Source organism: Cyprinodon tularosa, unplaced genomic scaffold, assembly GCF_016077235.1.
Source record: "Cyprinodon tularosa strain WSP-4 unplaced genomic scaffold, ASM1607723v1 ctg336, whole genome shotgun sequence".
Classification (NCBI taxonomy): domain Eukaryota; kingdom Metazoa; phylum Chordata; class Actinopteri; order Cyprinodontiformes; family Cyprinodontidae; genus Cyprinodon; species Cyprinodon tularosa.
The window spans coordinates 335,030-350,096 of record NW_024039048.1 but is presented as its reverse complement, the minus strand read 5'-3'; the positions used below and the strand labels follow the sequence as shown (position 1 = coordinate 350,096).

Sequence of the window (15,067 nt, the reverse complement as noted above, 5' to 3'; positions counted from 1 at the left end):
GACTGTCTGTCCTGAGTACTGGGTCCATCTGTCCTCGTTTCATGACAGACAGAAGCTATAGTTACCTTTACTGGACACCAAACCACATGTTGCTTTAAAGTGAAAGGGTTTTTTTTTTCTTCAATTAAAAGTATTAGTCTTTTTATTTTCCCTTGTACATTGAACTATTTGCTTCCAAAGATGTCCTACAGTCTCATGCTAAAATAAACTGATGCTCAAAATTGTTTTTTTAGAATAAATTCCAAACAGAAATGGAATCATGGGAGCAAATAAGAACATGTCAATAAGTATTCTAAGTATGTGCTTGTTTGTCATTGGAGAACAACTGATCTATTTAGCCTCAATAACGCCTAAGAACTTTCTTCTTTTTTAATCAAGGAAAAAATAAGAAACTGAAGGAAAAAAAGAAGGACACCTTTTACATAAATACATATTCCCGAATATAGACTTTAAGCGGTGGGATTTCAACCACATTTGCCTCTCAACAATATCTCGAGGTTCTCATCAATAGATGGAAGTTCATCCTTTGGGCCAAAGACTCAACATTTTTTATTTTCAGTGTTCCAGTTCTGCCTGATTATACATTTCTATTTTATAGAGGGTGTCACATTTTACCCTAAAACCTTAAGATACAGACAGTTCATATAGCATTCTTTTCCAAGACAAATATTTTGTCATTGACTGTTCTAGCGGCTAAATCTAAATATTCTGTTTTTTATTTATCTTTATAATATATATATATATTTATATAGTTCTGCATAATTATGATGACTCTTTGTAAAGTAATAAGATCTCCTTAAAATGCAATAATTTTGCAGAAGGTTAAAACTTTTTTTGTAAACAAAAAACAACCAAAAAAAGAAAAATTAATTCTATTAAATATATTTATTGGACAACTTCAATATAAAAAAAGTTTTGTTGAGGTAACAAAATATGAAAAGAAAAAAAAAAGTTCATTTAACAAATCAATGTTTTTTTCAATATAATAAAAAAATGCACTTGGCTGTATAGATTTTTTTCCTTAAAGTGCTTCTGCTTAAAACTGTGTCATAAGTTTTCAATAAGAACTACTTACAAAAGTAACGTTAATTCATATGCATTTTAAAGCAGTTACCATCTGCCTAAAGCTTATACTAATAAAATATCTCTTTGGCTTAAGTATTTATTTATTTAGCAGTTAAATATCTCTATAAAAACACATAAAAATATAAATATTGACATCATTGCACCATTTTTGTTAAATATAAGCATATTTGTCAACACACCTCAAGTTTGTCCTTATTTAAAAGAAGGTTCTCCAGGTAGTTCTGTACTTTTGCCAACGTCACATAGTGCTGACTGTCAGGGAACAAATACACAGGCGGCTCTCTACTTGTTTTTTCCTGGATGGGACAGTCAATTATTAAGGCGAGAGAGCGCACTCTTTTGTCCAGACCGGAAACATCAGCTTGAATCTGCTTCAGGAGATCTGTGAACGGGCTCTGCAGTTCATTATCTAAATACTCAAGGTAGAGGCTGATGCCAGTCAGTCCATTGATGGATGGAGTGGATACTTCTATCCGTGAGGTTACCTGCCATGGCGGGAAATAGGAACATATAAGAAAAATGTTGTTGCAATGATTTCTGGTTCTCTTTTCTAAGGGTAAGCAAATCTTGCTCATAGAAACTCAATAGAAGCATTTGATGCATTAAGTACTGTGCATACCTCATTCGCCAGTTTCTTAATGTGGACTAGAGTTATCTGAATAATGTTTTGAATGATGTGTATGTTATTTCTGATGGAGTTGCTCTGAATTGGAAGAGCTGTGCACTCAGGAGCTGTGATTAGAGAGAGCACCAAAAGGGCCAGAGGGATGCACATCTTGAAAAATGAAATGGAGAAAGTCATACTTAGACATCATAAAACAAGAACTCAATAAACTGCCACTAAAATGATATGTTTAGATTATTTTAGCACTTCAATATAGTTCAATAAAGTAAATTTTTTTTCCTTCCTAAAAATATGTTTTTCCTTACCTTTGTATTTTGACTTCTGTTTGTCCTTAAGTGGCAATGAATGAAAGTCATAGCTCTTCCCTTGTAACAGATGTCATTTAAATAGTCGTCCCCCAGCATAAGTCCTGTCTGGTCTTGCCTGGGTCTTTTCCCGTCCTCTCTCTTCCCCTTTGGCTCAAACCTGAGTTTGACCCTGCTAGGTAAGTTAGTAAATCCATACTCGAAACCATGAGAACAGGTGCTGACTCAATCTTTTTGGGCCCACGCACATCCTGTTTAATTCCTATTAAGATGTCATTTACTGGAAAACATACAGGTAAATGTGATGGATAAGTTGTACACCTCTACATGATAAAAAGGGTATTTTAATGGTTTTAAATCAGGTAGTAATAAAGAAATGCTTTGTATAAAAAATTTTTTTTCCCACAGTATTACTAGCGGTCCTAGAAATCTGTAAGAAGAAAAAAAGTCCTCTGTCATCATATTGAAAACCCAATAATGCTTGATTTAGTTTGGTGTTCTGTCAAGGCTCAGAACACAGGACCCAGATTTCAGGCAAGATAGACAGTGGAATAACTTAAAAGTGTTTATTTAAACAAACTGATCTGCAGAAGCAGGAGCCAGGGCATCTATCTCAGGAATGTCTATAGGGGAGAAACACAGGTTAGTGATCACTAAAACGGATGGAGGATGATTAGGAACTCGTGAGTCACTAACTTGTTTAGACAGTTCAGTCCGTGCTCAGAGAAAGAGGATGATCCCAGCCGCTGCCGGTAGGCTGACTAGACGCTGCGGATGCTGTCAAGAGAGTTCAAGATACGGAAGGCTGCAGAGCTGACAGGAGGTCAGATCCGATCGACGAAGGAAGGCAGGATAATCCACAGGTCGAAGTAAAGAGGCATTTCCAGTCCACAGAAGAATCCACCAGGCGTCCGAAGACAGGTCAGGCAAATAGATCAGACTGGGGCAGGCAGGCTCAAAAATCAGAATACAGAAACTGGTCATGATGAGGCAAGCAGAACACTATAGTAATGACACAAAAACCTTCTACACCAAAGACTCAAGAATAATCTGGCATACGGTTGGGACCAAAGAGTTAGAAGCAGGAGCTGGTGGATCAGATGAGGAGTGATGAGAAATGGGGGAGAGCTAGACAGGTGAATGAAATGAGTAATCAAGCCAGCGCCAAAATCATGACAGTTCTTGGGTTTGCTAAGGTAAAATTCAGCCATTATATTGGTTCTTTACATTAAGTATCTTTTTATTAGGCTGAGAGCAACGGAAAAAGACTGTAAAGTCTGTCTGCTACATGTGGCAGTCTGACAAAGAATCAGTGGCATCATGTGAAAAGAGATGAGGACAAGACATGTCTATCTATGGTAGACATGTGGAGCTTTTTAAAACTCAACTGGACCAATATCACCAAGTCAGAATTTGGGTGCTGTTAGAGTCCTATCGAAGCCTGGAAAAAAAAAAAAAACACATCTCAACATAGTACTAGTTTGAGGTGCACCCTTTTATTGTTTTCTCTTTTCTTTTAAAATACGCTGTATATATGTTCAATGAACAACACAGCAGCATTGGATAAATGTATTTTGTAGATAGATTTGTTTAAACTGAATAATTTTCCATTATTGTTTTTAATGCTTTGGTTTAATCTTGATTTAAGTCATTACATATGGAAAAAGTACTGTGGTATCTGTTGGCATATATAATCACCTTTTTTAGTGTATTTCCCTGTTTAGAAATTTGTTTAAAGACTATTTCAGTTGTACTATTTTGAGAAAGTTGTATAAATAAAACCTCAATCCTAAAAAAGTTTAGATTTTTTTTTTCCTTTTTTGAATTCATCATGTAACTCTTGAAACCATTGATTTTTGAGTGAATTTCCCCCTGTGTCTATTATGAAACTGATCCATGTTAACACAAAATATTAGATCAACTCTTAAATCCAACTGTTCTTTTTTTCAGATGTGCACATATACACTCACCTGAATGGTTTGAAAAAGAGATGTAGGAAGAAGAAGCTTATTAAATTTCCAATCTCTGCTCTAAGATTCAGCTTACATTTTGTAGAGATTAGAAGTGTTAGAGTGAAAACAAAACCAAAACGGGACAGATGCCGACAGTTATTCTTGTCTGACCTCTTAAGAAATGTGAGTGTTTGGCAACATTTGCAGATTTTTCCAACAACATTAACTGCCTTAATGATAAGATATCTACAGTAGGACTTCAGATAATTACTTAAAATATAAAAAGATCAGATTGTTTTGCAAAAGCTTTAGTAACTTTCAATGTTGGCAATGTTATAAATTGTGGACTTTGAAGATTTGATCTCATCCACATGGTCCCAATCATAACCAATTTAATTATTTTCCTTTTGAGTTGATTTGATCATTTAAAATAAACATCATTAGAGTGCTCTATACGAAAAACAAAAAACCACAACATTTCCTTATTTTCATAACTGTTTTCATAAAACGAAATCCCAACCTCTCTTACGCAATAACTAAACCTGATGTTTTGTAAGAGTTGGAAGCACAAGAAAATGCTTTGTCTCAGTGTGGGAAAAAATTGTATCTGGGAAGATATATTAATTGGAAGGCATCCTTTGATCAATTCCAGTAAGTCAACATAGCAGACGACCGTTGCTAGGAAACCACTGTTGTATTATTTTAATGAACTTCTGCTATGTCACAAGATGTATTTCCATCAACTGCTGAATAATTTTTACAGCAGAATATTGTGTTGGTGATGGGAGAGTCTGACCAGTCAAGCCTTTTCCTGTACATCCCAAAGGTTCTTAATGGGTCAAGGGTCTAATTTCTTTGTTGGCCCATCCATGGGAGTGGTGGGGTGGTCGCTCGGAGAACATGTCTCGTGTTCTCTTATTTGCTCTCTCACATTGAATCCTGTCATTGTAATCTTGGAATACGCCTGTGTAGTTAGAAGTGAAAAGGTAACTGGTGGAATAAACTGTTCATTCAATTTATTCAGATAGCTGACTTAATTCCTTGGGTGCAAAATGTTGTTGAAACTCGACCTGACCAGCTGTAGCGAGTTCAGTTCATAGCTGAAGGCGTGATAAGGTAATCAGTTCACCTGCCTTTATTTTACCCTGATGTGGCCATCCCTCTGGAACAGGATAAACCTAAACCTCATCCATTCTTCCAGACTCAAGAATTTATGCTTTCTAGAAAACTGTTGCCTTTTGTTCCACCTAACCTTACTGATGTTTTTCTTATGGCTATAAAGCTGTGTATTGCCAGTCATTTCAGTTCTCTGTGCATTGTGTGTGTGAAAATACAGTTATTTTTACTATTAAAATATATGAAAATATATGAGTTTGAATGTGTTTTTATTATGTGATTTGATTTGGAATGTTAAACTGTTTTACAATCAAGAGCAATCAGTATGATTTTTCAAACAAGTGTATTTTTTTTTAAGACGATGTTTTGGACAATACTTAAGTTAACTGCAATAGTTTCTGCAATGTCTCTACATAATGAGTTGTCATAGATACCTCAAACTAATGCAAAAAATTAATAAAAACCTTTGTTTTAACTGCGAATAATAGAGATATGTACCCATTGTTTTTGTTTAATGTTTTTTTATAAGCCTTCAAACTGATCTAAACATATTTTTTCCCAACACAAATTATTTAAAGTAACTTCCAAATTAACCAGTTGGTGTTAACAAATGGTGTCTTGAGTCTAGTTTTATATATTTATATGCACGATGTAATAAATACCATACTTTGACCTTTTTGAATCCTTAAGCTAGAATCAATTAATTAAAGCTAATCTAAAATTAAGTATTATTTAAATAACAGCAGCTAATTTAACAACTAGTATAAAGAAAATTCAGTGAATTAGAGAAAAACAAATGTTACAGGAAAATAAACTGGAAATTTTTCCAAAAGTATAATAACCTTGTTTAGACATTCTTTGCTTGAAACATGCTAATGATTTGACAATTTTTGAATAAACTTGCATCTTTTCCAAAACCACAGGTTTCTTTTCACATGTTTGTTGAAGATGGAGTGGTTGGATTCAGGGGGAGGTCCAGAGGGGTGCAAATCAGGGCAACTGCCCCTCCTGCTGTAGAGCTTTGGCCCCCCAACTGCCCCTCTACTTTAATATAATAAAAACTTATATACTTAGAAAGGCCAATTGCATTTTCCCCAAAACTCCTAACAGCCTTTATTTACTTCACAATGGTGGTTAGGTTTTTAGGGCTGTCTGTCTGTCTGTGCACAGGATGACTTGAAAAGTTAAGAACAGATTTTAATGATTTATTTTAGCAAAGGTCCACCTCCGTCTAAGGAACAATTCATTATATTTTAATGATGGTCCACCGCAGAACCAGAATACAGGAACTTCTTAAAGGTTTCTTTAACATTATTTGGTGGAACAAGCAATTTCCATCTTCATCTGGTTTGGATTTCATATCAACAGCCCCATTAGAAATACCTTTGGGCTACAGTAATATATTTCATACTTATTTTCCTGCTGTATAGTTACCAGTGATGTCCCACTAATCTGATTGCTGTTTCTGGAGCAGTTGTGTGAATCAACTAGATAAGAAAGACCAGATAAATTGTCAATAATGTTGCTTGTCTTTAGCTGTATTTATCCTCACACTGGGTATGCCCTCACAACTTTGGCATCAGATTAAGATTTAATTCCTAAACTTAAATTCTGAAGATGCAAGATGGAACATTTTTTAATTTTGAGTTGCAATATTTGACACCACAAAATAACACCACAGTATGAAGGCAAAATAAAAACAATGTTTATATAGCTAAATAATACAGCATTCAAGGACTCTGGTCAAATTGATGGCTTAAAGATAAACTAAATCAATTTCAAAAGTGACCAAATCAAATCTAGTACATCAGTATTACCAAGAGTATTAGGACAGTTATGATAACCTTTTTATTTTTCAGGAGCAGACATCAAAACACTGATTATGAATTAAACCTTAACCTTAACCTTAATAGGTTTTGTTAAATGGCAACTAAAATACACAAAAAACACAAAAAAAGGTGCATGAAAAATATGTATGTATAATTACCTCCTTTTTAAAATAAATCTGATGTTTTATGTACTGCCCAATAAGGTCATGCTTCTGTCACACAGGCACTTTTTGAATAGATCAAGAATTTAGAATGAGATAAGCAAAAGTCTGAGATGTTGGCAGATGAACGAACTAATACAGCTTTATGATTTCATGAAATAAAATAATAGATTTAAGTACAATTTAAAATAAAATAAAATACGATTGCCAATACCTGAAAACTCTAAACAAAACTTGACATCTATTCATTCAAATGCACCACTGACATTATAACTAATAATACTTTGACAGGACCAAAGGACTTTTGAACAATAATTTTTTTAATGTATTACAGAAACCATTATAATTGTTGCAATGGTTTGTATTTTTTATTCTTCATTTTTTGTCATTAATGCATTGCCTTTTGCTGATTGCAATACCAAATAAATCCTCAGGAGGGCTATATTCACCCAGCTACTGACAGGCTTTCCACATAGTATGGTTTGTCTCCTCACTCCACACTATTTTTTTTCCACTTTTCCAGATTATTTTTTCCAAAGCCATTTAAAAATAGGGAAAGCCTTGAAATATTTGGGAAATTCAACTTGTATTTTAATGCATCTCTTACTTAATCAAAACAAAACATAATCTGAGCTCCAAATATAAGAGGCCATCGACAAAATAAAAGATAAATGCAGCAAAATGTATTTGACAAATAAGTAAGTAGTTAAACCGCTGCCTTTTGCCGTTGGTTACAAAATCAATTTACTCTGTTACAAGAGGAAGAAGAGCAAAATTGCATCCACACCCCACGTTTCTGTCTGATGACATGGATGAGTCACTGCCCTATTTCCAAGGGCGATGTGTGACACACAAATAGAGGGGGCGTTGTTTAAACTGGGAATATCCAGCTCCAGTCAGAAGAACCTGTTTGGCTATTGGTGGCTGCAGGCCAGTCAGAAGAACCTGTTTGGCTATTGGTGGCTGCAGGCACTCAGACATTACGTAAAAAGACTTTCCACCTGCACCTGGTCTGTTTTCTGTCATTTTGGAGGAGGGCGTGTATTGTTTGGGAGAATTGCTGTAGTTTTTCTTTTAAACTTGGAATTAGAAATCTTTAATGTGTTTGGGTTTATCTTAAAGATGTTTGTTTTAAGAGACAGCATCAAACACCAAAAGAAAAATGAAATGATATAAAGATAGAAAAAAGGGAAAGCACAACATTAAAACACAGAGTGATCTGTGTAATATAACCTGTTTTGTGTGGCTAATTGTGTTTTCTGCAAAGCAATACTGTTGGTGTTTGTGTGTAACATTTATTAAGAGCATGTTCATGTCCTGTAAGCAATGACGTCACAAAGTCTTTTTCAAAGCACATAAAGTCCCTCTGGTTTTGATACATAAAGTCCAGTGTCAAGGCTCATGGCTTTGTATAAATAATCACATTAATTTAACACATAGTACATCAAAGGCTTAGAGCAACGTGTCCATTTATCCTCAACGTTGTCATTCACCGCTTGCATCCTGTTTTTGGGCTTCTTATAGGGGGAAGCTTTCTAATCTAGCTGCAATACAGTGGACACTGAAAATGTGAAGCACAGGGGATAGATATTTGTTTAAAAGCATGTAACAATTAATAAAAGATTTGTTAATGCATCCTCTAAAATTTTAATCACAGTTGCTTTGTATACAATGAACATTCAGCTACTTCCTTAGATAAAATTTTCAGATTTACTCATATAAAACATTCTTTTCAGGCCACACCCTCTTCAGTCAATGCTTGATCCAAGTTTCTTCTTCATTTTAGAAAGAAAAAAAATTCTGACACAGCAAAAGCCTTGGGGTTCAGAGATAAGTTGTGTTTCATCAGAGAGAATGAGTGACGTCTGCTTCAGATGCCAGAATCCACTGCAGATACTTTTTGGGGTAAGGGCTTCCTGGCTACTGCCTTAGGAACAGCAAGCCCAGACCGCAAAAAGACCCACAAAGGACAAATGTCTGGTATTTTTCTTTTCTTTTCCCCAAGGTGGTTTCCTCAGGACCTAGAGAAAGAAGAGAAATCTTTAGCAATTTGCAATGATTTAAAAGATGAGTAGGTTTTAGCAAATAAAAATCACTTCTCCCTTATGTGTCAATAGGCATTTTCAGAAAATGCATGTAGGATATAAAAGAATCCTCTAAGATAGTAAAATTGCAAACGTTGAAAACTTTATGGTCACATGCCTAAAAGTATTTTGCCTGAACACAGGTCTTTGATCCAGACGGTTTTTGACCCAGACTGCATTTGTTATCTTCTGTGGTAGGTATTGTAATGGTTTTGTCTACAACAAAGACTAATAGATCAAGCTAAAGGGTTAAAAAATTAATTAAAAGATTAATATTTTCTGCTGAAGTACATTAACCAAAATGCTGCTATTCTATTCCACATAAGTCAACATCTTGACTGGTGTTGCTCCATTTCTTGTTTTATTTTTTGTGGGGATGCTGTGAACCTCTGAAATTCACTGATTATGGTTCTTTATCCAAATATGAAAAACAAGTGTTGCGGTCCTTTCAAAGAAGAAGCATGATTCAGTTTAAAATCAGAGAGAACACAGTTTTTGAGCTTTATACTTTAGGAATCTCCTCTACAGCAGCACACATCCTGTTTAGAAACAGATGCTGCTAACTTTGAATTTAAAGACTTCATAGAAGAACATGAAAAATGTACTTAGCATAAAAAGTTGAATGAGCTTCACACACCCCTCTCCAGTTGATCATAGTCTCCCACTGGGACACAAGCAACAGATAAATTAACAGTATTACACAAGAGGAAACCTCAGACTTTCTCATTCAGTCTCTCTAATATAGAAAATGACCACCTGACAAAATATATGCAATAGGTTGTATAAAGTTTTGTGTGTATGGAACTAGTCTTGTGATTTATCTGACCATTTGGCTACAGTCTAAACACTTTTCTGCAAATGTAAAACCATTGTTTTTTGTTTTTTTTTACACAAGTCTAAACAGAATTCAGCACCACTAACATCACTAAATGTATTTAACCTAATGTAATATTTTTTCAACACAATTGTTCCACAAACCAAGCTGAAGAGCATTTACAAATTTACTAACGGTTCTTGATACAAATTCAAACACAACTAGTTTATATCTGGTCATTTACATTAAACCTATCAAGAGAAAAAAACCCCAAAAACAAATCTCCTCTGAAAGAAACTACACATTTGTGATTTTATATATATATATTTATATATATATATATATATATATATATATATATATATATATATATATAAATATATATATATATATATATATATATATATATATATATATATATATATATATATATATATATATATATATATATATATATATATATATATATATATATATATATATGACAAATGGCTCGGTGAGTACCTCAGGCAGGAGAAAACCGAAAGTGAGGACAAGAAAGAGGAAGGAGAACCATCATGGAAGGACAAGCCGCTGCACGGCGTATACCACAGACAAATAGAAGAAGTGGCTGATATCAAAAAATCCTACCAGTGGCTGGAAAAGGCTGGACTGAAGGACAGCACAGAGGCACTAATCATGACAGCACAAGAACAGGCACTCAGTACAAGATCAATAGAGGCCAGGGTCTACCACACCAGGCAGGACCCCCGATGCAGACTGTGCAAAGATGCCTCTGAAACAATACAGCACATAACAGCAGGGTGTAAAATGCAGGCAGGAAGTGCATACATGGAACGCCACAACCAGGTAGCTGTCATAGTGTACAGGAACATCTGCCATGAGTATGGGCTGGAAGTCCCAAGGTCAAAATGGAAGACACCTCCTAAGGTAGTTGAGAATGACCGAGCTAAGATCCTGTGGGACTTCAAGATCCAGACTGACAAACAGGTGATGGCTAACCAACCAGACATCGTGTTGATGGACAAGCAGCAGAAGAAGGCAGTAGTGATAGATGTGGCAATCCCAAGCGACAGCAACATCAAGAAGAAAGAACACGAGAAGCCTGAGAAATACCAAGGACTGAAGGAGGAGCTAGAAAAGATGTAGAAAGTGAGAGCAGCAGTGGTGCCAGTGGTAATTGGAGCACTGGGGGCTGGGACCCCCAAACTGGGAGAGTGGCTACAGCAGATTCCAGGTAAAACATCAGAGGTCTCTGTCCAGAAGAGCGCAGTCCTAGGAACAGCTAAGATACTGCGCAGAACCCTCAAACTCCCAGGCCTCTGGTAGAGGACCCGAGCTTGAGGATGACACATACCACCCAACGAGGGGTGAGAAAACAGTTTTTATATATATATATATATATATATATATATATATATATATATATATATATATATATATATATATATATATATATATATATATATATATATATATATATATATATATATATATATATATATATATATATATATACATCCAGTTCTAGAGATATACAATCAAGTATGAAAAGTTAATCTTCTGCTTTACATAGAACCCTCACATCATAAACTCATATTAGTTCGTTATATCCAGCACCCATCATCTCCAGGCAAAAAACATGAACCTATAGAAAAAAATACTTTAAAATGTTAAAACAAATCGCATGTTTCTCAAATATAGCTGCTAATAATGTGCTGTTTATACAATACAACACCTGCAAAACCACTATGTTGTAAATGCAATACAAAAACACAAAGTGAACCAATCACATAAAACTGAACCATCAAAAATGCAATATTCAAGGAATGCAATTTATTAAAAAATATCTTCCCTGTCAACAGTTTATATCTAACTATTAGACATTTTGACCTATAATAACTTCCTCATCTGCACTTTTTAAATATTTTTAAAATGATTTTTGGGTTATTAGGATTGGTTACATAATGCACATACATAAGTTCACTTATTCTAATAATAAGTTACATGCATTACAATTTTCCTTTTTTGTAAAGAGTAACACTTTCAAAGTAAAATAAAACACCCCATTCTGATTATAAGCTGTTCCAGCCAAATAATTCCTACCATATATGAGCTCTAAAGGATAAACTATTGCTTTTAAGTGGGCATCTTAAGCTCTTGATCACAATACTGTAACTTTTCTTTTGAATTAGGGAAATTATGAGGTTTTTTTAATTCATGAAAGATTGTCAGTTACTTAAAATAAATGCAAACTAATTGCTTACATTTCCGAAAAACAAGAAATATTGGTACAATTTGTAAGCATATTCCATGGGGAGGACTGCAGTCTTAAAATTTCATGCTCCAATAAAGCACTGGTTTATAAAGATGGGCATAAAGGTAGTGTGTGTTGGAGATGTACACAGGCACATCTGGGTGAAGAGGCCTTTGCATATGTGTCCTCCTTCAAGACCAGGGTGGAGGGGGACCAACAACCTGGACCATCTGCACAGACACTTTTACCTTAACACATGAATTATACATACAAGAGAAAATAAATAAATAAATAAATTATTCATCTCTTATTTTCTAAAACGTAATTGGCGTACCTTGAAGTATCCGTAGCTACTTTCATCAAAGACAAATAAGCAAATAAAACGAAGACTACTTCTGGTCAAAAAATACACTGAGCTGTCCATGGTTCTGAAACCGGCTCCGTCTGCGTGGTAAACGCCCTGCACTTGGAGGCCAGTTTATCAAAGAATTAATAAATACAAGCAAATGTGTTGGTGCCCAATAAATAAATAAAAGTAAAAAAAATCTTAACAACCCCGTCCGACAAATAATAATAATAACAATAATGATCATTTTCAATCGGCCATGGGCCATGGCTGAATTCTCTGCGCACGAATTGACACTTGTTGCCACAACGCCTTGATATCCGCAAAGTGTGCAACATTTGCGTGTGCACACCCGTGCACTTGGTGTACTCTCAGCCATTCTGTGTTAAATATAAGTAACGTGACTTTCCACACAAAAGACCCCCCCCCCACCACCACCACCACCACCACACACACACACACACACACACACACACACACACACACACAGACACAACCAACAACATCTCCATCATGATCACATACAAACACACCACACGCACACACACACACACACCCATAGCCTGGCAGTGAAAATGAGTGGATCATTTTGATAAAAAAAAAATGATTAGAAGCATCACTTTCTCTGTGAATTTTTTTTAAACATTTTTTAGTTTTTTTTTCAGTCTAAATAAATGCAGCGCATTTAATTACCTGCATCTCAGTTAGATTGCACATAAGAGCGTTCCTTCTGTTTCACAAAATACAGTGAGCGGTCTAAGAATTATAGTTACAGATAGTAGAGGTGTTTCTCCTTGGAGGTAATGCTGTAAATACAAGCACTACATATCGATGGATGCAGAGTTGGTGTTGCATCCGAACAGCAAGGCTTTGGACTAGATGGTGCACGTCTACAGCTGCGCGTTAATCATGGAGAATTGCAATCAACTCGCTGAAACTCTACACTTTCGCTCTAATGTGTCTGTTTCGCATCAACGCGTCTCTCTGGTGGCCACTAACGTTTGAAAACGCGTGACACATTTCTCAATGTTATCTGGCAAACTGACCATAAAGACAAAACAGGCTGGCGCCTTGTTGTTTTACTCACTTCTGCGATAAGCAAATCTAGTTTTAGTAATAAAAATAGAATAGACTCACCCAGTCGTCACCGATCCAAGGAAGCGTTGATCCTTCCCCCCATTTTCCTTTCCAATAATCCCTGGGAATTTGGACGGCACCCATTGATATGCAGCAGTAGGGTCCCCTCAGCACCACCGCCACCCCTCCACCTCCACCCTCTCACCCGCCCTCAATCATTTCTCTTCCCAGACGTCAGTCGCATCGGTTCCCTTTCATTTCTCTCTGTATTTATTCATTTATGATCCGTGCATTTCTTAATCTTAATCTTTATATTCTACCCTGCTTCTTCTCCGTCTCTTGAAAATGCTGCAAAACCTCTAATGGAAGCCACTCAATTCCTCCAGTCTGCTTCTTGCTGGTGACCTGCATTGACGTCATTGCGTCATTAGGTTTCCCCTGGAAACACTGGAGAGCCAAAAATAGAAACACATTAATTCAAACCCCAGGCTGAGGTAAGGGGGTTGGGGTAAGGGGTAGATGAGGGCTGGATTTGGCGACTATTTCTTTCTATCACTCTTTAATCTGACCCTCTAATCCACGCGGGAAACACACACGCACAATTCAGGAGCCCTTAGTCACTGGTTTCCACTCCGTGTTTTTTAAACAAAGACATCTAGCTTTACTATTACAGAATAACTACTGGAGGTAAAAAAAAAAAAAAACAAAGCAAAAATTTGTCATGTACAATATAATACTTACGGTATACTGCATATAATAATTAGTAATTGGTCCTAAATAGCCAAATAAACATTTAGTCAATTAAATGATCCTACAGTCTTAAGTTGTTTGATTGATCAAAATACGTTTTTTAAATGTCATTTGAGTAACTGAGATATATTTTAAGATAAATATATAATTTCATGAACAGTGTGATATCATATATCATAAAATTAGACAATTCTAGCTGTAATATCCTCAAGATATTACAGCTACAATTGAATTACTCTGAATGATGATAAACAAATTGAAGTTATGTTATTTTACCAAGATATTCTGCATCACATTAAGGTCTGGATTTTTATTGGACCATTCTCATTCTAAAACAATAACATCCATCCATCCATCCATCCATCCATCCATCCATCCATCCATCCATCCATCCATCCATCCATCCATCCATCCATCCATCCATCCATCCATCCATCCATCCATCCATCCATCCATCCATCCATCCTCCTAGTGGTGTATACCCAGAAAGCAGAGCCCAGAAAGCAGAGCCCATCTTGAATGCAGCTTATTTCAGCAGCCTTTATCTGCTATCTAATTCTTTCAGCCATGACCCAATTCTCATATCCAAAGGTAAGAGTCAGAACATGGGCAGAAGATGAGGAGCTTTACTTTTATGCATTGGTGAGGTATGATGCCAGTATTAC

The 15,067-nt window shown here is 35.7% G+C and overlaps 1 protein-coding gene and 1 long non-coding RNA gene across 2 annotated transcripts; both read right to left on the bottom strand.

Annotated features, from left to right (window-relative positions):
* Positions 1-931: 931 nt before the first annotated feature.
* Positions 932-3,000, bottom strand: LOC119789343 (leptin-B-like). Its single transcript, XM_038294193.1, is given in 5 exon segments — positions 932-1,571; positions 1,706-1,889; positions 2,017-2,081; positions 2,083-2,188; positions 2,816-3,000. Coding segments are annotated over 5 exon segments (855 nt in total). The 3' UTR covers positions 932-1,256.
* Positions 3,001-7,452: 4,452 nt separating this feature from the next.
* Positions 7,453-14,062, bottom strand: LOC119789359. Its single transcript, XR_005281572.1, has 3 exons — positions 13,713-14,062; positions 8,020-9,095; positions 7,453-7,980 (listed from the first exon to the last, which is right to left on the bottom strand). It is a non-coding gene; the product is annotated as an uncharacterized LOC119789359 (long non-coding RNA).
* Positions 14,063-15,067: the final 1,005 nt, after the last annotated feature.